This window comes from Solanum dulcamara, chromosome 4, assembly GCF_947179165.1.
Source record: "Solanum dulcamara chromosome 4, daSolDulc1.2, whole genome shotgun sequence".
Classification (NCBI taxonomy): domain Eukaryota; kingdom Viridiplantae; phylum Streptophyta; class Magnoliopsida; order Solanales; family Solanaceae; genus Solanum; species Solanum dulcamara.
This window is the reverse complement of record NC_077240.1, coordinates 45,606,905-45,633,582: the sequence shown is the minus strand read 5'-3', so window position 1 is coordinate 45,633,582 and position 26,678 is coordinate 45,606,905. Positions and strand designations below refer to the sequence as shown.

General features: G+C 36.0%; 1 protein-coding gene across 1 annotated transcript in view; it reads right to left on the bottom strand.

The window, feature by feature from the left end:
- Positions 1–24,365: 24,365 nt before the first annotated feature.
- Positions 24,366–26,678, bottom strand: part of LOC129884236 (uncharacterized mitochondrial protein AtMg00860-like) — a 31,972-nt gene continuing 29,659 nt past the window's right edge. Inside the window, exon 2 of the mRNA XM_055958566.1 lies at positions 24,366–24,481. Coding sequence (XP_055814541.1) covers positions 24,366–24,481 — 116 coding nt within the window. The remainder of the gene's footprint in view (positions 24,482–26,678) is intronic.

Below are 26,678 nucleotides of genomic sequence, written 5' to 3'. Positions count from 1 at the left end.
CTCTGAAGTGTCTCCTTATCTAAGTATATATCTCTCATTGGATGTATCTTCTATTTGTAGAGGGTTCACATGAATCCTTGCTTGTTCTGGCATAAGATCATAATTCACACTTGGTTGCCCAAATTGCATCTCCTAGATAAGTTTTTTTTAATAGCATCCATTTTCTTCTTGCTAAGAGACAAGGTGGACTTGTTGTTGAGGATCTGAGTATATGTACTGTGGTTTGTTTTACTGATATTAGGAGTTTGATCCTCTCCCATATCTTGTTCAATAACTTGCACCTCAGTTTGTTGCCTCTAACCCTTGTTGACCTGAATATTAGCCACATTACCTTATACTGTGTCATTGGGATTGTTCCTTCTGAGCTTATCTTCTTCTTGGGGATCAGATTGTTGTTCCTGTATCCTTGACTTAATAGCATTTTGAGGATTGGCTTCAGGGGATTTATAGTCTTTTCTATGGTCAACCAACAAAGATTCCCTTCCCCTAGTAGCCCCTTCTTGTAGATTAGTGAGTTTGTCCTCTGTTCCCCCATCCTCAACCCCATAGACTTCTTCAGCCAGAATAATAATATTGTTTAACACATTTAAATTATTGGGGGAGCCTTCGGGTGTGGGATTATTAAGTCAATACATGTGCTTTTGGCATTGTTGCATTCCACCATATTTTAATCAGTATTTGGTTCCAACCTGGCAGCAATATTATGATCTTTTTCCTTATCTGCAGGTCTGCTAGTTCCAATCTGCTGAGTGGGATTATAGGGAATGGGATGTACTGTTCTTTGGGGAGGGGGTGGTTGACTTTGGACTCCAGATTCAACATTACAAGTTTTGACATTATAATTATTAAATTTAGAGTTATTAAGCATACCTGATTGCTGTTGATTTCTTCCATCATTGTTGTTACTGATATTGTGTTGGTGAAGTACTGAACTTTCCCCTTTTGACTTGACTACTTGTGTTTTATGTTGTTTTGTTTGATTTTGTTGGTGTTGTCCATCTTTGTTGCCTCTTATCCTTTGAATTTGCTACCCTGCATGCTCTTGATCTCTTTTTTCAGCTTCAGCCCTATTAGTGTTTTGTTCTTCCTTAGTGTGTTGGTCTTCTTAGTGCTGTGTTTCCTTGTTTCTATCAGTATCATGCTGCAGTGCCTTTCTCTTATCAGTGTTGGTCTTATATGTGTTTCTTACATCTTCTTCTTGATCTTTCTTTTTCTTATTAGCCTCATCCGTTTTTTTAACAGTACAAACATGTATAGTGTGACCTTGATGCTTGCAGTAGGGACAGTAGTTTGACACTCCCTCATATTGAATGGATTGTCACTTGCAATCTCCATTTTCATCTTCATCAAAGCCCATCCAAATATGTTAGGGTCTTTGTTTGGTTAGATCAATTTGCACTTTGACTTTTGCTATACTACCTCTTATTTTCTTGTAAGTGGCCAATTCCAAGAAGAAGACCTTTCCAATTGGAGATAGTAAAGGGGTTACCACTTTAAGACGATAATAGTGCCATGGTAGTTCAGGTAAGATAGCCCATATAGGAACCAGAGGGGTTTCTTCTTCAGGATTGAAAGTGGGAATCCATAGTTAGAGTCTCATAAGTTGCCCATTTATGTACATTTTTCCTTTAGACCATACAGAAGAGTGATCATACTCATTGTCAAACTCTATGTAAAGATGTCTAGAGTTAAAATGAGTAAGTTTCACTCCTCCTCTAAGTTCTGTTTGCAGGATGAATTTCTTTCTAATGGTTTCCATTTTGGGCATGGTGTTGCTAAATTTACCTACTAGTGTTACTTACAGTCAGTGGCTAGGTTCACCATGAAATCTTTTTTTGTAAATACCACAGTAGGATATCCCTATTTTGTAGTAATTTTTGGAGGGATAATAACAATATCATCAGCTTTCATGGCCTCGTGAGCTTTTAGCTTATTAGCTAAAGTATGAGGGATGACAGGATTAGGAGGGGTGGGTATATTAGTATTAGGAGGCTTATTTTGAGTGACAATCAGGTTAGTTCTATTCACTTGGGGTCTAAGAGACTCAATTCTAACAGACTTAGTTTTCACTGGTTCAAACTTGTTAGAGACTATCAAAGGTTGGTTATTGGGAATGTAGGGAGTATGTTTGGCTTGCTTATAGGACTACTGCTAGACACTATCATGGTCTTCTTGAATTTGGCCCTTACCCTTTTACTTAGTTATCTCAGCAGCAACAGTTTGAACACTAGAAGGCTGCTCATTTATACTGCCTTTAGCAGTATTCAGCTCATCACAATCATGAATATCATCTAATTCTATTTGCTGCAGCACAGAGTTGTTATGGATAATATTTTGTTCAATTGCATTCGATTGAAATTGAACTTCATTAGTAGAAGAATTCAGTCTATTCTGAACATTTAACTTAGTAAAGTTAGAAGACTTACCTTATGATCCTTGAAATGTACCTGTGATGTTCTGAAAACCAGGATCATTTTCTGAAGTGTTGTGATCAACTGTAATGGTTTTGTGCCCCAAACTCAGGTTCTGCTGGTGATAATTATTGTATGTGTGATCAATACTATTTGTTTGAGCCTCTTGACATTGAACATTACCTTGTTGCTGAACTTGATTGTGAATTAATGTAGGAGTCACTACCTCAATTCCACAGCCACCGTGTTCTTCATCTTGATTGTCCTCTTGGCGACTTTTTGAATTTGAACTTATTGGTGATGATTCGAGGTCCCTGGTTTGGCTGGGAAGCTTCACAACACCCTTAGGGTTATTTTGGCATTGGTCATTCATCAATTGGTTCGCCGGAGCTCCGGCGACTCCACAGTAGTCTTGACGACTTTTTTAATTTGAGCTATTTGGTAAAGTTTCAAAATACCTTGAGTGGTTTGGGAGGTGTGCATCACCCCTGTGGTCATTTTGGAGTTGGTCTTCCACCATAAAATTGGCCTGATCTCTGGCACCATATTATTGCCAGTGTTGTAGACTACATTCGAAGACTTGGGATGTAATTGGAGCTGGCGCTTGGTGCTAGGAAGATGCACACGACCCTCAGGAATAATTTGGCATTGTGTTTGGTCGGTTTTGGTTGCTGGAGCTCCGACGCCGCCTTTGATATTTTCGCCGGTGATGGGTAATCCAGTGAAGATTGAACCCATAGCTGCGTCTTGGCCTGGTGAGCAAACCCCAGAGGGTCTGGTGGCTCGAATGTCGCTGAAGTCCCTTCGAATAGGAAGGCACAACTCCGGCGAATTTGCGTTCTGTCTCTCAGAAATCGCCAGATGAGCGTTCACAATTGGTGTATTGTTTTCATTCAATTTTTGGACTGTAGATAGTCCAAGTGATGAAGATTCATCTTCTCCAGTTCTTTTAACTTGAATCAATCCACGACTTGGCAGATATGTTATTTTTTGAAAAATTTGTATCTCCTCTTCAGTGACATGAGAATTGATCGTTTTATTGTTTGGCTGATTCGAGGAGCTATAGTTGGAATTAGAAACTGTAGTAACTTGCATTGAATTCGTATCGACGGGATCTTTGATCCCATCTTTTGATCGAAATTTTCTGACGTCCGATGGTGGGTCCACCCACATTTTCATTTTATCACTAAATTGCCCTTCCTTGAGAGGTTCTGCTAGATAGAAGTTTTAGAGAGAGGAAAAATTCAAGAAATGAGAAAGTGATCATTGTTACTATTATTCATGTTCCAAATCGATTGGCTTAATTAATTTTTATACTCAAAGTGTGTTGTATTTTGAATGTTGATTGCTGAAAATAGGTTTTAGAAATTAGCATTGACGTGTTCAGTAATTCTTTTACAATAATTAGTACTCATCGACTTATATCTACGTAGGTGAACATCGTTTTAGTTTAAATATTGCACTTCTTTGTAAAAATTGATCAACTTGACTCTAACAATAATATATTGAAGTGGAATATTTCATATAAAAAATTCTGATAGAATCCCCCGATTTAACTTTTCGAACTAGGTTGACGTGCTAAATTCATTGGTCCACCCATGATTTGCCAGAACCTTAGCTGCAACGCTGCAAAAGATAAATTTTAATCTTTATGTTAAATTAATTCATGTTTCTAGTGATCGACTTATATAATAGACGAAAATAAACTACAGTAAGAATAGATGGGGCTCTAAATCGGTCTCGGATTTAGATCAGGTGAATTCATGGTCACTCTATAGGATTAAATATTCTATGTATATATTATTTAGAATTTTATCTAATATTATTTGTTGATGCACACATTTTTAAAAAATTAAATGGTGCACTTGATTGAATGTTAAGTTGTTTACTCAAAGGAAAAGTGAGCAATTCCTAGGTAATATTCTTTTTTAACGCTACCCCATGCACCCATGTATAATTGTAAATTAACATGTTCATACTATGATGTTATGTTAGGCATTTCTTATATTGCTATACCTTTTCTAGATACAAAAGGTTTCTGAATTTGACCATTCAATAAATCCAAGAACTTAAAAATCATGAGCAGCTATTCAAGATTTTAAATTAAGGTTGTTTGTTGTGAAGGTCAATATGTTTTTTATAATATTTTTATATAATACAAGTATTCCTTTCATTTTCTTAGTTATCTAAAAAATAATTGTTTTCAAATACGTCTTACATTAGAAAATTTTAAATAGAAGTTTTAGAATAAGGATAAATGCAAAATAGAATCACTTATTTATTGTTGAAAATAGATTAATGAGTTGTTTAGCTTGACAATGAGTTTTAAGGTTTCATAAATTTTTATTAAGATTAAAATATTCAAATTTGAATACATACTTACAAAGGAAAATGTGTATCAAAATTAGATATTTGAGACTTAATATACATATATACATTCAAATATTGTGTCGAGATTTAAATACTAAATAATCAAAATCATTTATTTTTAAAATACCTGAATATATAAATTATTTTTTTAATTAAAAGTTGATAAATATAAAGTGGTAGCTGATGATCATGATTGTAAATATATACTGATGGCTAATGATGATGATTGTCGATAATTATTAATGGTTGTTGAGGTAATAGTGGGTAGTGTATAAATGGTGTCTAAGGTGGTGACAAATGATTATGATGATTATGGACGATAGTGTTTCTGGCTGAGGATGTTAAAGGATGGTCGTAATTGCTAATGGGATTTGACGAGGCTACTGTTAATAGTGAAAATGAATAGAATAATGGTAAACTATCATCTTCGTAGAAATTATTAAATAGATATTTTAATAATATTAGGATTTTATTTTTTATCGTAATCATTCAGATCTATTCAAAACTTAAATTAAGTGGCTGTAAAAAAATCACATTATTAATTAAAATCTAAATAATTAAGATCAAATCTAAGAAATAACAAACTTAATGACTGAGATTTGAATGATTATATAAAAACACAACGTATTAACTCGAGTTTATTATTTATAAAAAGACCAACCATCTTCATTATTTTTCTAGAAAACTCATAAAAAGCACTCAAAAATCAGTACATAACCCCCATAAATCCTCCATGGTTGTTAAATCTCTCAACTCAAAAGTTTAACAGAAATTGCTCTACCGCACGAGCTCATAATTGTAGTATAGTTTTTCTCATTGGTTTAGGCTCTGTTCATTGTTGCTGCAAAGAGACAATTTTTTAAAGTTCATATTTAAATATTTTGATTGAACTAATTAATCATTACCCATTAAAGTCTAAACCTACAACATGGAAACACACTCCTAGAAAGACATTTAGCTACTCATAAATAAAGAAATAGAGAATATACCATCAAAGTTACATTCCATTCTATTCATAATGTGTCACCAAAATCAGATCCAGGTTTGGAGAAATACAATTTTTGGTTTTCTTCTTCAGCAAGCAAAAATTATTTTTCAATGTCTTTTCTCTACTCTCTACAATTAAATAATGAAAACTGTTTTAGAGTATCCTTAATTGGAAAAAAGATGATAGTAAATAATTACACATATTCTAATAATATCCTTGTAATCTTTCAAAGAAAGTTTTTTTAGCATCAAGTATGAGTTTGTGCTTAACTTTCATCTCTAATTTGCGCCAAAACCGTCAATTGTAACTGGGACATAGATCCACATTCCAAAAGTTAGTGGCATTGGCATTTGCACTTGTAAAATGCCAGCGCAAAACCGTCAAGTGTAGGTACATGAAACAGTGCCTTCTTTCTTAACCTATGTTGCACAAACGAAACACATGTGCACTCCTGATGGACGCCGGTTCCTCAATTATTTGGTCAGTGATTTTTTTTTTCAAATTCTTCTTTCCTCATTTTCCAAAATATCTGCACATAAGAGAACGAGCACGTAAAATCCTTTCAATTAGTATTATAATAATAATTTATAAATAAAAGTCTAACAAGTTGGTAAAATACCAACTCATCAGTATTCACTTGTAAAAGTCAATACCTAAGCATGTAACAATCGTATGAAGAATTTGGAGTTGAAAATAATTAAAAGATATAAAGTTAGAAAATTTGGGCCAAGATGCAAGCAGGATATGGACTGCATGTGGGATCTTTAAACTTGACATGTGGAAGCAACACCTAGACCTCGAATTGAACATACAATCTTCATGTTTTACCATTTTTTGGAACCAAAAAAATTGAAAAATTTAAGTATCTTAAGTTGACATATGGGATCGACATATGATCCGCATGCTGTACATATCATATATCAACTATCTGTTAAAAGTATTGAGACTCGAGTTTTTGGGGGTTTCAGGAGTTGATATACGAAGTCAACATACATAGTATATGTTGAACATACGGATAACATATTTAACATATATGGTTTTATAATATAGGATTCTCATGACTACACATATACAAACATATATCCAACATACAAGTCATATGAGGTGGCCGTCTATGGCAGGTATGGATAGAAATCTGTATATATGAGAAATTTTGAGATTTTAATCCCACTTTGATTTGGCAACATTTTGAATAGAAAAATATCCTAGTACTTCTTCAAATCATCCAAGATGAGTTTCTACTTAATTTTCATTATTCTTGCACTAAATGAACAAGTATAATTACCAATTTAGCTTTCTATTCAATATGTTGTTGAAAATCAATCCAACATCATTTGAAGAAATTTTTTAGGGGTATCTTTAACGGTAAGAAAAATTCATATCTTTTTGGTGTTCCTAATTAATTATAAAGGATAGTAGGAGGATCCCAAAGATCTAGAATCAATTGGTATTGAACCAAATTCGCAAAGAACACTATCCTCGATTTGAATCCAAGTTGTGGGGACCTAAAAAATCCAAGTTTTAATCTTAATCACTCCAATCAATTTTAGAGTGATGTTTTGAACATTGGAGAATATGATTGAAAGTGTTTTAGCATAATTTGAGTTATACCAACCTTAAAAACCTCTTACTGATAATAAAGGCATTTTGAATGAGGCTCTATATGCACGTTGAACAATCTCACATTGAGTTATTCTATATTATGATATATCCAGTGCACATGATCTACATTATTAATAGATTGTTGAACTTAAAATTTAATGTTCATTTTTGTAACCCCTACAAATTGTAAGCTAAGATCTCAACTATTTTTATGTGCATAGGTTCAAATTCAATAATTTCTAATTATACATAGGTATTAAGATTCATTTTTTAGTGTAGTAAGTGATTTGGGTATGGATTATGGTCACAAGAAACTCCAAGCATAAAGTTGAGTTGAAAACTTTTACCAGTTGAATTTTCGTATAAGTTCTTAGTAGAATAAACTTCAAAAGATTACTTCTCCTAGAATATTGGAATACTTGAGTTTCCTATTGTCCACTAAACTAAAGACCTTTGAGTCTTTTTTTTCAATTCACAGGCCGTTAGTAAAAAAAATTTTTAAGTAAAAAATTATGATCAATTTATCAAAGAAGCTTCAGTCTATCAGAAAATAATGAACAAGGTGACGATCCATCATTCGTACGATAATTTATCACTTTGTACTCATTAGAAACATCCAGACAGTTAGAAATTTTCTCAGAATTTGAACCGTGAGGGCCATTATTGGAAATTCTTGAGAAATTACCATATTACCTCTTTCATTAGTGCCTTGAGTGTTATTTATCAGTTTGTGTAGTTTAACTTCTTAAAGTGTTAATAGTTTGTGAATAGGGCAAGTTTTGAGTTTTAAAGAGTTAAGTTGCTAACAAGTGGGTTTCGATACCAACTGAAGCTACGTATATCAGAATGAGATTCCATCAATTTTATCAGCTTTGGAATGTGGAAATTGATCTACGAGTGTCTTCATTTTTATATTTGGAGTTGTATCATTAAATTGAGATAACTATGGTTTTAAATGAACTAAGTTTGACTTTGTTCAACAATTTGATATTCTAGAATCGAATTGGATTTTTGATGATTTTGTTGGTTTCAGGAGGATATTTAGTCCTAAAAGAGGTTTTGTTATATTTTTTGGAGGTCCCGAGCTTGTTTTAGCCTTTTTGAGTTTCAAAGTTAGTTTAGTTGTGACTTATCAGGTTTCAGGTCGAGGAGATCTCGAATTCAAATTCTGATGGTTCCAGTAAGTCATGAATGTCAAATTTAGTAGGAGTTCATATATGGATTTTTGGTACAGAATTCCAAACTAATCCCGAGAGGTATTTTAGAGACTTTGAGACTTGGTGAAAATTTGGACATGTCTGTGTTCTGGTGCCTTTGCAATCGCGATAAGCTGTCGCTTTCGCAATACTCTGCTTTAGCAAAATCCATCACTTTCGTGAAGGCGATACATTTTTGGGGGTCGCTTTCGCGACTATCGCGATAGTGACCCGGTGTCTGCGATCACAACACCTGGGCGTCCTTAGAAGGGATTTTGGGCTATTATTTCATTTTTGAATCTCTAGATATTTGAGGGGCGATTTTTGAAGGGGAGTTTTGAGGAAATTCTATTGGTAAGTGATTTTCAACCTAAAACTTGAAATTTCCATCAGTTATTTTGTGATTTCATGTTTAGATTCAGGGTTTTGACATCAAAATTTGGGGTGTTCTTCTTGAAACTTTAAATGGTGATTTATAACTAGATTTTTACTCTATTTTTATGGGTTTTTTAATTATGATTTTTTTATTACTAGTAGAATGTGATTTTACAAGACATTTTCAAATTCAACCCTTCTCAAAATTAATTGATTTTTGGATAATTTATCCCCGATTTCTAAACCTATCAATATGAGTGTCATTTAAATCCTTATGTTGAGTATGTTTTATTCTTGATAGTGGGTTGTCATTTCAAGCATTGAATTCAAGGATTGTTCATCCGGTAGAGCATTCAAGTGCAGTTTGGGCAATTGAGGTAGGTTTGGCTATCTTTCTTGGGGTTGAGTTGAGGTAATTAGTCAATTTTATGTTGTAGACTTTGGGATAGGGTTGTAGTGGAATTTGGTATAGTTAATTTACTTTGATATGCCCGTGTGGGGACTTAATTATATTGCAATTCCTGTGTGAGGGCTTATTTGTGCTATATAGTCCGTGTGGAGGCCTTATTTGCCATCTTATCTACTTTGAGAATATGCGATTCATGATTTGCCTATAAGAGAGGCATAAGGAGACTATTTGACTTGTAATTCCCACTTGAGTGGTTAAGTTGGGGGGGTTTTAAGCATACCTGAGTACTTAAACATTTTCAAAAAAAAGGGTGAACAATTAATTTGAGGTATTTCCTTCCCATTACTGTCTATTGAGGGTGAATATCATGTTTAGGTTAAGTTTTGAGAATTTTGAACATTGTATTACATATTGAGTTGAATATTGCCTCCATACCTTATATGTTGTGAATGCATTCATCCTCACCTATCATATCATTGATCATTGGGAAGTTTAAAACTATGGAAATTTCTTTGAGAAAGAAAATGTAACACCTTTTTATATCCTTGACCCCGAGTTTGGTGGAAAGCGGATGAGATATTGGTATCATGAGTCCTTGGATATTAGATGAGTGGTGAGGTAGTTGATACATTGATATTGTGATGAGGTATATGATCTGCGAGACCCCCATGGGTCCTAGTTGGTATCACATCTCGGCAGGTGTATACAACAGGTTGTGCGACAATCTTGATTCGACCATACAATCATATCATTATATCACTATATTGCATTGCATTGATATCTGTGATAATTGACCTATATGATTAACTGTGATAATTTACCGTACTTATGTGTTTACTTTAATTATGCCATTCTATATAAATTAGCGACATCATAGACGAAATAGGACTTTTTTGTGTGCAGGTAGAAGTGTTCCTTAGTTTATTTTATAGGTTTGATTAATTTCATATACTCAGTTGATTAAACCTACTTAGTACATATGGATTGTACTCACCCCTACATCTGTGTCCCTTTTGATGCAAACTCTAGCTAGGGTATCTAGTGCAACAATTGATTTCAAGCGGATATACCATCATCATATTAGTGGTGAGATCTTGGAATCCGAATTGCCTCTAGTTCCATCTTACATTTCCAGTCTTTCTTTTTTGTTCGGAGACTTATATTGTATATTGAGACTCAAACTTGTAGTAGATTCTCTTAAATTTATGACACCAGATTTTGAGATAATTTTATTGTTGTTATTTTTATTATGTTTATTTGTGGCTTGACTCCCCTTTGGAAGTCTCTTAAGATTTAATTTTAGGCTCACTTATCGGGATAGGATTTAGGATGTGTGCCATCATGACCTCTATTTTTGAGTCGTGAAAAATTGGCATCAGAGCACTAGGTTTACCGATCTCAAAGTTAAATAGCAGAGTGTCTCGTGGATCGGTATGTAAACATCCATACTTATCTTTGAGAGGCTACAAGATACTTATTAGGAGAAATTCCTTTTTTTGATTCCTTTTGTGTAAGTTATTTATTTCAACTGTAGTATACCTCTAGTCTATTCCTTCTATGTTAATGGTGAGGACTAGAGCCTGAGTCACCGAGAGTGAGGTTGCACCTGCTGCCCGAGCTCTAGTTTATGGGTTAGGTAGAGGACATAGCTGAGTCAGGGGATGAGGTAGAGCAAAGGGAGCGGCACCTGCTCGTGGCAGAGCTAGAGAGCCATCACCTAAGCTTGTGTATGAGCATGAGATGATTATGAGTAGCAGAATGAGGAAGAGAGGCTAGCCCAGCCTCTTGTAGTTCCTGATAGTGCTCCGATGCTTCAGGAGTTACTATTAAGTCTTTTGGATAGATTGGAAGATGCTCCGACTCCTGGTGTACTTCTAGGTACTTCAGCCTCTCCTATCATAGTTGGTGCTACACCGTCAGTTCAGGGGCTTAGTTTTGGATTTCACACTCTAGGTTCTTCTTTTGTGCCTTATATTGTACCTTCGAGATTTGTAGGTCCACTAGTTTCTAATAGTACTGCTATGGCAGTAGTTGAGAAAAAGAGCTTTGAGAGGTTTGTTCGATTTGCACCTCTCATATTTGATGGTGCAGCTGGAGAGAAGGCCTATGACTTTCTGACTGAGTGTCAGGACAGGTTGTTTAACCTAGTATTCTAGAGTTAAATACAGTAGCTTACACTTGATATCAGTTTACAGTGGTGGCAAAGAAGTGGTGGAGATTGGTTATTGCTCCTAAGCCTGTTGATTCCCCTAATAAGAGTTGAGAGCAGTTTTCAAAGGTATTTCTTAAGAGGTTTGTGCCTTAAAGCCTCCATGATCAACGCATGGATGCGTTTGACAGACTGGAGCAGGGCTCCCTATCCGTAACTTATTAGGAGGTTCACTTTCATGAGCTGTCTCAGTATGCTATGTCGAGTATTCCTACTGAGTTTGAGCATATTCACAAGCTGGTGAAGGGATTCACTGATTATCTTTAGGAGGATACAACCTGTCTTGTTCTATATGGTGGTACCATTTAGAGTATTATTAACCATGCAAGGATGATAGAGAGAATTCAATATGCTAGACAGGGTGGGGCTAAGAGGTTTCGTCGACAAGGTCAGTTCGATTGTCATTCCTCTAGAGGCAGAGAGTATTTGAGTTCTGGCACCCATGGTTATCAAGGCAAACTTGTTTAGGCGGCCATTTAGGGCATAGATAGTACAAGTGGAGCCAGATTAGGTCAGACTTATTTTAGTTATTTTTTGGGCTCTAGTGGACGTGTCGCCACTTTTTGTTTCCTTAACGGAGTTCAGGACCTCGAGGCTTCTTTGTGTGTGATGATTTTGGACATAAGGCCCAAGATTTCCCCATATGTGCTCCTTCAACTAGATGGCCCGGGACACTATCTATTCATTCTACTCCTACTTCAGCTGTGCGAGGTACTTCACATTGCACTAGAGGTGGCACCAAGGGTTCTAAGAGTGGATCTAGAGGTGGCACTCGTGGTGGTTCGCAGTCTAGAGATGACTGTTAGCTATGCTATGCTATACCCTAGACTAGGTAGATTTGAGGTTGAGGCCTTTAATACAGTTATTACAAGTATTATTCTGGTTTGCCAATATCCTGTGTCCATGTTATTTGATCTAAGGTCTACCTATTCTTATGTGTAGACCTATTTTCATATGGGAAGTAATTATGTGTATGAGTCTCTTACTATGTCTATTATTGTTTCTACCCTGGTAGGTGATTCCTTAGTGGTGGATCTGGTATATCGGGGAGGTTTGGTGATATTTTCTGGTAGAGACACCCATGTAGACTAGATTTTATTAGACATACTTGATTTTGATGTGATATTGGGTATGTACTGGTTATCTCCCTATCATTCTATACTAGATTGTTATGCAAAGACCATGACCTTAATTATCTTAGTTTGCGTAGCTTGGTGTGGAAGGGTAATCCAAGTTTGTATCCTAAGAGGGTGATATCTTATATTCATGCTCGTCGTTTGATGGATAAGGGTTCTTTATCTTATTTGGCTCATGTACGTGATCTCACTAAGAAGTCATCTCTTTTAGAGTTTACGAGGGTGGTGAGAGAGTTCATGGATGTGTTTCTTAGGTTTTCCTCCTAACTGTGATATCGATTTTATAATTGATTTAGAGTCGGGAACCAATCCCATCTCTATATCTCCTTATCGGATGGCTCTGGCGGTGTTGAAGGAATAATCTGAAGATTTGTTGAAGAGATGTTTATTCGACCTAGTGTATGATCATGGGCTGCACTGGTCTTATTTGTTAAGAAGAAGGATGGTACTATGAGGATGTTTATAGACTAACGATAATTGAACAAATTCACCATCAAGAACAAGTATCCTCTTCCTCATATTGATGACTTATTTGACCAGTTATAGGGTGCATCAGTATTCTTTAAAACTGATTTGAGATCGAGTTATCATCAGTTGAGATTTTGCAAATCTGATATCCTGAAGACTACATTTAGGACTCCATATGGGCATTATGAGTTTGTGGTTATGTCCTTCGGGTTGACTAATGCCCCATCTACTTTTATAGAGTTGATGAATCAGGTATTCCTTCCTTATTTGGACTTATTTTTTATTGTGTTTATTGATGATATCTTTGTTTATTCCAAAAATGAGGCAGACCATGTTAGTCACTTAAGGACCGTCTTTCAGATATTGAGAAAGGAGAAGTTGTGTGCAAAATTCTCCAAATATGCATTTTGGCCTGAGCCCGTGGCATTCTTAGGTATGTGGTGACCAAGCATGATATTATGGTCAATCTGTCCAAGGTTGCAGCATTCCATGATTGGGTTAGGCCTACTTCAGCTACTTAGATTTGGAGTTTTATTGGGATAGCAGACTATTATTGTTGGATTATTCAGGGCTTCTCCTCTATTGCAGCCCCATTAACTAGGCTAACTCAAAAGACCATGGCATTTCAGTGGACTGATAAGTGTGAGGTGAGATTTCAAAAGCCCAAGGAGTTATTGACTTCAACACCTATTCTACCCTTCCCCGAGGAGGAAATGGCCTTCATTGTATTTTTTGATGCTTCAGGACTCTGCTTGGTTAGTGTATTGATGCAAACGTGTAGAGTTATAGCTTATACTTCTCGATAGTTGAAGGTACATGAGAAGAAGTATCCTACCCATGACTTGGAGTTGGCGGTGGTGGTGTTTATTCTGAAGTTGTGGAGGCATTATTTCTATGGTGTGCACTATGAGGTCTTTATTGACTATTATAGACTTAAGTATATCTTTTCTCAGTCAAATCTGAACATGAGGTAGCGTAGGTGGTTGGATCTATTGAAATATTATGACATCACTATTCTTTACCATCAGGGCAAAGCTATTGTGGTAGCGGATGCCCTGAGTCGCAAAGTGTAATGATCTTGAGGGTCATTTTTGTTATGCCTGATAAAATTACCATTTTACCCCTCCCAGTTAGCTTCCCCGAGTCACTTTTTCATTGGGTCTATAAGTTAGTTTTTGGAAATCTTGTGAAAAGCTAAGGTTTTGCTTGAGAAATGGGTTTTAAAGGATTAGATTGTTGAATTTTGAGTTTCAGAGTCAAATGGAGTTTTGAGGATCGAAATGGAATTCTATCAATTCCATCAGTTCTAAAATGTGAATAATGGACTAGGAGAGTTGTCAAAATTAGATTTCGAGTTAAAACGTAGAATTTAGGTCCGAAATTAAAAATTGAGTTAAAATTTGATACAAGCTTGACTTTGGTCAATATTTTAGGCTCGGGTGCTCGAATCGGATTTTTGATAGTTCCAATGATTTTGGGAGGTGATTCTAATTTTAGAAATGACTTCTTTATAATCTTAAGAGGTCCCGAGGGTATTTTGAGTATTTCAAGTACCAAAACTAGTTTAGTTGCGACTTATCAGATTTCGGGTCAAAGAGGCCTCAAATTCAAATTTCAATGATTCCATTTGTATGGAACGTCGAATTTAGTAGGTTTCCATATCTGGTTTGTGTTCATGGGGTTTTTATCGAATCCCGATGATCCATTTGGAGACAGCCTTATGAACTTATTGCTGTCAACTGGTGCCTCCCATTGTTCTTCGCGTTCGTGAAGGAGCCCTGCCGTGATCGCGATGCACCTTTATTTTGACATTAACAATCACCAGGTCTTGGCTATGATCGCAATAAAGCGAGGTCCTGGGCTTTACTTTCGCAACGTAAGTGAGTCATGATCGCGAAGGGATAAGTTGACCTGAACAGTGTGTTTACCAAAAGATGGAAATTGGGTAAATTCCCTGTATTTTTTAACATTTTAAGACCGGTATAGGATATTTTCAAAGAAATTTTTCATGGAAAACTATTATGTAAGTCATTTTCAACTTATATCTTTGATTCCCATTGATTAATTCGTGATTTTAACTTCAAAAATTGGATTTCAAATTGGAGGTTTTGGGGGGTTTTGCCTAATTCAAAATTCTATCAAACATTGGGTTTGTGAATCCATTTTAACCCCATTTTTATATGATTTTCACCATTAGATTTCTGATTTCTTGAGGAATATTTTCATCTGAAAATAATCAGATTTCGAGTGATATGGAATTTTTGACCATTTTACCCTTTTCACCCAAATTCCTTGATTTTGGTGATAATATCTTCAAAATATGATTGTGAGTCTATATTTGAATATATTTTGGTGACTTGAAGTATCATTGGAGAGGAAAGTGTTGCATCCAAATGCACAAGAAAGTGTACGTGGTCTCAAAAGTAATATAGTGACCCTTTTTAAGAGTCGGATATCAAACCCACAAGGACATGAAATTAGGCATAATCAGCTTTCCAATGAATCAAATTATTCATGTGTGTTTCAAAGAGTTGAGTTCATTAATATCTACAAAATAATTATACCAAAAATGATATGAGAACTTGATTTAACGGCATTAGAGAAAATTTATCAATTTAAAGAAGAGTCCCCAGGTTGTAGCCTATATAGATTTCCAGCTTATATCCTTTATTTTTGCATCCAATGGGTTTTCTATTACTAATTTATAGGGTTGATATTACAATTATGGTCCTCCAACCTCTAATTGGCTACTCTTGTTGACAACCTAACTACATCGTTGAGCGGGGATAAGCATGAACCAAGAAAAATGCATTAATACTATCATCCTGTTTAGTAATCAAACAAAGTGTATAGATATGTGTCACATCCATTCTATATACAAATTATTCTAGACAATTCTAGGATAAACATGCTACTTATATTCTAGTGTTGTATCCCTTTTTCGTCTTCCAAGTTCTCGGTGGACAACAAATTTGTTCTAATGGTGATTAAGCATTAAAACAATCAAAACAAGAACATAAGAGTAATCACATACAAAAACTCATTTTCAACCAAAGCAAGCAAGATTTAAACCTTGATCTTATGGCTACAACCTAACAACAAGAGTAATTAGCCACTCATAGTGTATAATATATTTACATAAATCATTAAAGACATCAAAATTGAATTCAAAATGAAAGGAAAGAAGAAAATATCATCAAAAATACTTTCTTCGTCTTCTTCAATTTTTCTCCTGATAATCTGATCTATTTTTTAATAAAATATGTAAATGTGCTATTTATAGCAACAAAAAAGCAGAATTAATGTAGACGAACTGAAGTCCGCAATTCGGACTTGCTTCAATTCAGTGTAATTTTTTATTTCTTGTGTTGGCCAAAAATTGCTCTATACAAAACCATGTCCGCGATGCAGACCTGTCGTGGACCTTACTGTCTCGATGAATCAACTGTACAACTTGGAATTAAATCTCAAGGTCCAAGTGCGCGATGCGGACATGCTTTGTTGTATTTTCTTCACCTTTTGCTCCCAACCTCTCTTTTGAGTTCCACTTTCAATCCAATCATGCTTTGAATGTCCAGTTTTACTCAATTAACCTTGAAAGTATCTAATCATGCTTGTTGGTTGTAACAATATAAAATATATAAAATATGAACTAAACTCTAGGAATTTGCTCTCACTTTGACTAACGAATTATGGATTTTATGTGCTATTGGGTACATAAATGTACCCAAGATCACCACCCTACACTTATAACTTTGTTAGTCCTGGAACAAACTCCCAGTTATATTCCTAGAATGATAAATACATGATATACAAAGCAATTCCACCAAACCATACTAATTGCATAATTATCTTTATCTTACATATACATGTTAAATTTCTGTTTTAAGCAACTACTAACTCAACACCACAGACTCGATAGTTAACTTTATAATGAAACAACTCAGATGGTTTGTTAAATTACAATTCATGTAAAATTACCACTTCTTCATTAAGCATATTCCCTTACCAAGAAAGAATTACCTATATTCTCACAGTTAGTTTCATAGATATTTGGACAAAATTTCGCTCACTCTCTCAAATGAAATCACAAGTTGCTCAAGATGAACCATAGGCTTTCTCTTAGTGTATTAAGCAACTTTATTAAGGTAGCTAAGACTTAGGTATCACTTAGGACTTTTTCAGGTTGTAATGTAGGCTAAGGGACGGGTAGATAGAAATCTGGGCATGCATAGTTAATTTATTCACAAGGGCTTTCAACACACTACATTCTTTAATTCCATTCAAGAACTTCATAACCTTATTGTTACCACTTTGTTATTCCGTTAGCTCAATCTTTCACTTCATTTATCTATGTAGAGGCATTCATCTTTTCTTCACTAACTTCAACTATGAGATAGTTGACGTTCTTTTCACTTTCCATCAATTTTTCTTTTCTACACAAGATTTTATTTCAATCAACATCATCAATGGTTTTATTCTTTGTAACCCAAGGTTTTCAACTTTCTATTTCTCCACTTTATCTTTTCCAAAGCGCTTGGCTTTTTGGATCAAAATTTATGGTCTCAAAGAAAACATTTAGGAATAGGCTTCAAACTAGACTGCCAAAGAATCACGTTAAAGGCTCAAAAGGGATAACTATGGATTTACATTAAGATGGGTACATAGTGGTTTTAAAGTGAGGTTATCAAAGAAATGCCTAGATCCTTTCCCTTAATTCTAAAATCCCTTTATTTTCACTAACCATATACACAGGGCAAGTTCTAGTAATTGAAAGAAACCAAGGATTATATAATTTACCATACTCACACTACACATGTTTAATTTCAGAACAACAATTCTTCATAAATTTCAACCACAGTCATATGAATTCAACATTATTCAAAATCTACAACAGACTCTTAGGTGTATCAATTTAGTCAATTCTTTTCTTCCTGTTTTCATATGCTACCTTATGCAATCTGATAGTTTAGCAAAACACTTTATATACATTTCAATTATCTAAAAATTATTTTTTTATATGGTTCAAATGGACTATCCATGGCCAAAGAACCGAAAACAAATGTCATGAAACCCAAATTCATAAAAAGTTTTAAATGACATCAACATTTAAGATAAACCTACAATATCAGTGCTGATAAAAAAAACAAGTACCAATCTAGATAAATCACAATATAAAAAAACACAATTATCAATCCAAATAAAACACAACATCAAATTTAACAACAAAAATAAACAGCTATGGTTTAATTTAAATAGACTCCACCCCACACTTAAAGTTGGGCACTGTCCTCATAACTCAAGGTAGTAGACTTCCCTGTCTACTCATCCATCTGTCCACTAGCATCCGGATCTTCCACCGCCAAAGGGTCAAATTCTGTGATCTCCAGATCTGACTCCACGTCTGAGACGGTCCTCCTCCTATCCTCATTTGTGGGAATGTCATCTTTAGTCGGCTTATAAAACTCAGGTCCTAGTCCGAGGACATCCATAGCATGCTCATTTAGAGGGTATTGTCTCTCGACCTCACGGAGTTCCTCTTAAGTTTAAACTCTTCCTCTTGTGCAGTGTCGAAGCATTTCCAACCCAAGCATATAGGCTGTGATCATATCATCGCGCCTTGCGCACTCTTGATCAATGAGGATTGGGCCGTGAGTGTAATCTAGCCTCTTTATGTTGGTGACATCATAATAATCTGAGGGGAGGGGGCCATATAATTATGTTGTACTGATGGGACCCCAGTCCTTTAGCATATCTCTATAATGAGGCCTCTGAATGCAAATCCCCTGCCTCTATGAACTCTGTACTTTCGGATGGTAGATTTGATCATAGCGACAACATTCACTTCTATCCCTTTCATAAGTGAATAGACCAAGCGTACTCTGTTCCGTGTCAATTTTGTATAGTGGAGGCCTGGAATCTGACTGTGCATAAAAATCATCACCCATACACATGCTTCTTTATTAAAATGCGCATATGGGAATGTTCTGTGATAGCCACGCAGACCGTGACATACCCAATTTATCATTGACCTAGGCCCACACAAAGTATGTCGGACATCCTTGTATGGCAGTTGGATGTTCAAATCTATTAAGGCGGTGGTTGGTAGCTCTAGCTTCCCTAATATCTCATTTACTGCCATGGGAGATAGAGGGACATCAACCCCTCTGACTGTGATATAATATGTGAGCTGATTGAGTTGATAGTTCACGTATAATTCTCGTACTATGTGCAGATTGCATGGCTTTGAATCACCGAACAAGAAATTCATATTTAGTTCCTCTATCCTCCTTATTATGTGGGGGTAGTGTCTTGCCAATTTTTCTTCCTTGATTGGCGTATCTGAAAGATAGAGAGACTCGGGGTGTCACTTGTACTAGTTTTTTCCTATAGGATGTACTGCTTTTATGCCAAATCTATGAGACTGGCCCAAAGGCATGGGTGGGGTTGGTGGTACAGAGGGTGCCCCTATATCTCTTTTCCTGTTTCCTAGGCCTGCTGGTTCTTTTCCTTGCCTTCTTCTAGATGACATTTTCACTGATAAGCTAGCCAAAAACAACATATAAGAGTCTATATATCGTTATAACTTCAAGCCCATACCCCACACATAAGCATTTCATTGGCATGTAGTTGATATAAAGGTACTCAAACTTACCTTAATCTGAATATTATGCACATACATACTAACAAATCAACCCACACTTCAAAACTACTACATCACCCCAAATGAACTCATAGATAAAGTTATAATCAACCCAACATATTATTCAAAGTCAAGCATTTTCACTAATATTCTAGATTTCAACCTCTAAAATATTGTTCAAAGGCATTTGGTGTCTTCTTGATATTGTGCCCACTCGTTGACACTGATCACAGTACTTTACATAGCTTGCAGCATCTTTGAACAGGGTCAGCCAAATAAAACCCGATTAGAGCACCTTATAGGTAGTACACTCTCCTCTATGATGGCCTCCATATGGTGATAAATGACAACTATCCAATACTTGGCGCACTTCAGTTTCTGGTACACATCTCCTAATCATTAGGTCAACACCTTGCTTGAATAAATAAGGTTCCTCCCATATGTAGAACTTGACATCATGCATAAGTTTTTCTTCTATTATGAGGTAGCATCAGGAGGAAACATTCCACTAAACAAATAATTAACAACATCTGCATACCACTACAATTCAGTCACCTCTAGGGCCAATAACTGCTCATCTGGGGAATTCTTCTTTGATTTGCGGCTATTCTCCAATATGTGTTGAACTCTCTATCCTAGAAAGGTGCTAGACAACTTGATTCTCATAGCCCTTGCGATTCTTGACCTCAATATTAAACTCTTGTACCAAAAGAATCAATCTTACGAGCCTTAGCTTGGAATCCTTCTTATTGAATAGGTACCTAAGAGATGCATGGTTAGTGTAAATAATTACTTTAGTACCTACCAGATAGGATCTGAATTTATTGAACGCATACACCAGTGCCATCATCTCCTTTTCGGTGACTATGTACTTGGCTTGAGTTGAATCAAGGGTCTTGATGGCATAATAGATAGAGTGAAAGATTTTCTCCTTCCTCTGTCCCAGAACTATTCCCATTGCTGTGTCTCTTGGATCGTACATCCGCACAAAAGGTAGCTCCCAGTAAGGAGCTATCAGGATGGGGGCTTCAATCAACTTCTTCTACAAGAGTTCAAAGGCATGCAAACATTTATCATCAAAACTAAATTTTACCTCATATTCTAACAAGCTGCACATGGGTGTGACAATCTTTGAAAAATCTTTGATGAATCACTGATAGAATCCGGCATGACCTAGAAAACTGCATATTCCTTTCACTAAAACTGGTGGTGGAAGCTTCTCAATCATTTTAATTTTAGCTTTTTATACCTCCAAACCATGTTTTGACAATTTATGCCCCAACACAAAACCCTCTTTTACTAGAAAATGACATTTCTCTCCGTTTAAGACAAGATTTGTTTCTTCGCACCTTGCTAGTACTTTCTTTAGATTTTACAAACAAAGATCAAAAGACTCTCCAAAAACTGAAAAGTCATCCATAAAAATCTCTAAAAACTCTTTTACCATATTATGAAATATAGCCATCATGCACCTCTGAAAAGTGGCAGGAGCATTGCAAAGACTAAATGGCATACGCTTAAATGCATATGTTCCATACGGGCACATGAATGTTGTCTTGTTCTGGTCCTCCGGCGCAATGGTAATATGATTGTATCCTTAATACCTATCTAAGAAACAATAGTACTCTTGGCCTGCTAACATGTCAAGAATTTGGTCAATAAATGGTACAGGGTAGTTATCATTCCTCATGGCATTATTCTACTTTCTATAGTCCATGCATATGCGTCACCCAGTTACTATTCTTATGGGGATTAACTCATTATTCTCATTAGTCACTGCAGTCATTCCTCCTTTTTTTGGTACACACTGAAATGGGCTTACCCACTTACTGTCAGAGATTAGGTATATTATACCTGTGTCTAGCCACTTGATTATATCTTTCTTCACAACCTCTTTCATGATGGGGTTCAACCGGCTTTACGGTTACACACTAGCCTTATGTCTTTTTTCCATGAAAGTTTTATGAACGTATAAAAGGGGGATGATGCCGTGAAGATCAACCATTTGCCATCCAATTGCCTTTTTGCGCCTTTTTAATACCTCAAGTGCTGTCGTGACATGAGCCTTAGACAAAGCAGATGAAAGAATTATAGGTAAAGTATTATTCACTCCAAGAAAAACATACCTGAGATGTGCGGGCAATTGCTTCAACTCCAAGTTAGGAGCTTCTTCTAGAGATGGCTTGGTGAAGGAACCAATTCTCTATTCAAAGGTTCCACATTCTTTTTCCACATGCTGACATATTGCATATCAAGAACACTATCTAACTCTTTAGCTTCCATGTCCTCTTTAATATCTTGACTCATCAAGACTATTTTCAAAGGATTTTTTGCTAAAATGCATTGAGCTGGGACTTCCACATCGATGACCATTATAGACGACAACTTTTCATAGACTACAGGCAACTTCAGTGCCTGATAAGCATCGAACACCTCTACTTTGTCATATGCTCTCATAGTCAATTTACCTGCAGCCACATCAATAAGTTCACCATGTGTTGCTAAGAAGGAGCTCCCCAAGATAAAAGCAACATTAAGGTCACGCTTAAAATCTAATACAAAAAAATCAATAGGAAAGATGAGGGATCCCACTTCAACTAACACTTCTTCAATGATACCATCAGGTCTAACAACAAAACGATCAACTAATTACAGTAAAATGATAGTTAATTTAAGTTCACCCAGACCTAATTTCTTGAACATAGATCTAGGCATCAAGTTTATACTAGCACCTAGATCACAGAGACCTCTTGTGTTACTGTAACTACCAATAGTTACCTTTATAGTGAAACTACCTGGATCTTTTTGTTTAGTTGGAAGCTTAACGTTTTTTAAGATTCTTGAACTACACTCTTCAGTGAGTGCCACTGTTTCAAATTCAGCTAACTTGCTCTTGTTGGCAACAATATCTTTGACAAACTTGGCATATTTTTGAATGCCCTACAACACATAAATTAAAGGTAGGTTAATTTGTACCTGTTTAAGCATGTTTATGAATTTTTCAAAACATTCCTCCTCTTTTTTCTTTTTAAATTTTTGTGGAAATGGGGAAGGTGGTTTTATTTTCTACTCTTGCTCCGTCTATGGTTGACTAGATTCACTAGCTTCAATTTCCACAGCTTTACCTTTTCCTTCACTACCTTTTCTTTGTGATGCTAGCTCAACTAATGCTTTTCCACTTCAAGTGCTGACAACATTTACTTACTTGGGGTTTGGGTCAGTTTACCTGGAAAACAACCTTGCGGGCGTGAATTTTGTGTACTAGCTAGTTGTCCCACCTGTTTCTCTAAATTTTGGGTAGTGATTTAGTATTGATGAACATCCGCATCTATCTTAGCTTGCTTATTCATGAGTTATTAAAGCATGTATTTAACACTCATATTTCCTGCACTACTTAATTGTTTGTTACTTTGGTCCTGCTAGTTATAGATCTGGCCTCCTCCTTGTGGTCTATATGGACCATATGGCCTTGATTATTGTACTGCTTCCCGCTCCCTTGTCGTTTAAATTGTGTTTGGCCCTTGATGTTCGTTTTGCTGATTTCCACCCTATATGAAGTTAGGATGGTTTCTCCAATTTGGGTTATAAGTATTTATATAGTTTTGGTTACCTCCACCCTTAGGTACATTACCCATAAAATTTACCGACTCAGGATTAGCTTCATAGTATTCTGCCACATGTTCACTACTGCCACATACCTTCCACCACATATGTTGTTGCTGAACCATATTTACCAAAGCTTGCTGCTGTCCTTTTGCTAAAGTATTGAAATGCGTTGCTATCATATTTTGCATTACTGCAATCTATGCCATCAAAGTTGTCACCGCATCGACTTCCAACATGCCTTCTTGCTTTTGAACCATGGGTCTAGAATTTCCTCCATTCTACTTAGCTTTCCGTGAGATATACGATTCAGCAATGTATATAGCTCATCATAGGTTTTCTCCAGCGCCTATCCACCTGCAATAGAATCAAGAAGAATTTTGGTGTTGGTTCTAACTCTTCTATGAAGAAATGGACCAACACCTCATTAGCTTGATAATGGTGAGGACAACTAATGAGTAATGATTGAAACCTTTCCTAAGATTGGTACAAATTTTCTCCAGATTTTTACTTAAAGCTCAAAATTTCAAACCTCAACTTAGTTGTGTTCCTCGAAGGAAAGAACTTGATAAGAAATTTATGAGCCAAATTATTTTATAAAGTTATTGAATTTGGTTTGTTCTGACTTTAATCACCTTTTAGCTTCCCCCAACAAAGAAAAAAGGAACAATGTTAACTTCACATAGTCAGGAGATACCCCATTAGGTGTATAAGTGTCACTAATCTCCAAGAAGTTCTAAAATTGAGGATATTCATGAGTAAAACCTGTAAACTGCCCATTAAAATGTAACAATTGCACTATGTTCTATTTACATTCAAATATTCCTCTAGCCAGCGGTTTTTGAATATTGGAGGTGACATTTGTTGTGAGTGGGAGTGCCACATCATGTAATATCCTGGCATCCATCTCTATAGGGATTTCTATCGTAATATCATTAGTATCACCCAAATATACCTATGGTCCAAGATATAGAGCAGCTGCTCTCCTTCTTTGCTGATGTAGAAATCTTTTAGGCTCAGCTAACGGCTCTACAATGTTCCCACTTCTGTCCAGTGTGCCTTTTTTGATTCCTGCTAGAAATAACAGCTAAGATCAAGTTGTTAACATAAACTCAAATAATAAAGAAACATCGCAATAAAACTATTGCCAAATTAAACAAAGTCCCCAGCAATGGCGCCAAAAACTTATTGCATCCAAACACCTTGCATTTATGTTATTTGATCCTAGTTCCACTTATTCGTATGTGTCAACATATTTGTCTTTTGGGTTTGACTTACTATAAGATTGTATGCCCATGCCCATACTTATTTCTACTCGAGTAGGAGAGCCCTTAGTAGGGATCGGGTGTACCAATCCTTTGTTATGTCTTTGGTGGGTTATGACATGTGGGTGGACATGATTATTCTTGATATGGTAGACTTCAACGTCATCTTGGGTATTGATTGGCTATTTCTGTATCGTTTTATTATTGATTGTTATGCAAAGACTGTGACCTTAGCTATGCCTGGTAGGCCACAGATATAGTTGAAGGGTTTGAGTTATTCTTATCCTAGTAAATTTATTTCTTGTATTCAGGCCTAGCAATTGATCGATAGGGATGTTTGGCATATTTAGAATTTATTAGTGATATTGTTGTTGAGCTGCCTTCTATGGAGTCTATTCCTGTGGTTCATGAGTTTACGAATATATTTCCTATTGATCTTTAAGGGGTTCCACATGACAAGGATATTAACTTTGCTATTGACCTCGAGCCCAACACCAAGCCTATTATTTCTCCCTATCGTATGGCTCTATCTAAGTCGAAAGAGCTAAAGTAGCAGCCACAGGATCTATTGAGTAAGGGGTTTATTCGCCCATGTGTTTTTCCTTGGGTTGCCCTAATGTTATTTGTGAAGAAGAATGATGGGTCCATAAGGTAACTGTCAAGAACAAGTACCCTATTTCCCATATCGATAATTTGTTTGATCAGATCCAAGGAGTGTCCTTATTATTTTAGATCAATTTCAGATTCAGGTATTATTAGTTAAGGATTCATCCTTTAGATATTTCTAAGACAACTTTTCAGAATAGATATAGTCACTATGAGTTTCTTGTTATGTCTTTCTGGTTGACTAATGCCCCAGCAACATTTATGGAGTTGATGAATGGGGTGTTTTGCCTGTATCTAGATTTATTTGTTATTGTCTTCATTGATGATATCTTGGTTTACTCTAAGACTAAGGCAGATCATGTGCAACACTTGAAGATTATGCTCCAAAGGCTCAGGGAGAAGACACTTTTGCTAAGTTCTCCAAATAAGAATTTTAGTTGAGTTTGGTGGCGTTCTTAGGGCATGTGGTGTCTAAGAAGGGTATTAGAGTCGATTTGACTAAGATCGAGGTTGTTTAAAGATTGAATAGGCCCAGCTCAGCTATAGTGATTCGCAGTTTTGAGGGTTTAGTAGGGTATTATCGCCATTTTGTTCAGGTCTTCTCTAGGCTAGCAGCTCCATTGACCAGTCTCACTCAGAAGAATTTGGTATTTTATTGGTCAAATGAATGTGAAGATATCTTTCTAAAGCTCAAGGTATTATTTACTACCGCACTTATGTTGACCTAGAGGAGGGTGTTGACTTCACCGTGTATTTTGATGCATCAGGAGTAGGCTTATGTGGAGTGTTGATGCAAAAGGTAAAGGTGATTGTCTATGATTCGAGGAAATTAAAGACTCATGAAAAGAACTATCCTACCCATGATTTAGAGTTGGCGACAGTTATCTTTGTTTTAAAGTTATGACGGCATTATTTGTATAGAGTTCATTATGAGATATTCACCGATAGACGGAGTCTATAATACATCTTTAGCCAGCGGTACTTGAATATAAGGCAAAGGGGTGGGTTGATCTTCTAAAGGATTATGAGTTTACTATTCTATATCATCCCAGGAAGGCTAATGTAGTGGCCGATGCATTGAGTAGGAAGACTTCTAGCATGGGAAGTCTTGCAGCTATTCGAACTGAGGAGAGAACCTAGGCTAATATTGTTCATATATTGGCTAATGGGTTGGTGTGATTGCAGCTTTCTAATTCGAGTCGAGTTCTTGCTTTCATAGAGGCCCGCTCTTCTTTGATGGATATGATTAGAGAGAGGCAGTTTAAGGATGAGAAGTTGTGCCTCACCGGGTTACTCTTTATCACATTCGCCTCATCATCCTTTGGACCTATTCAACACGGAAGCAATATGAATATCAACAACCCTTGACTTTTCAGCATCTTAAGTTGCACCCAAAT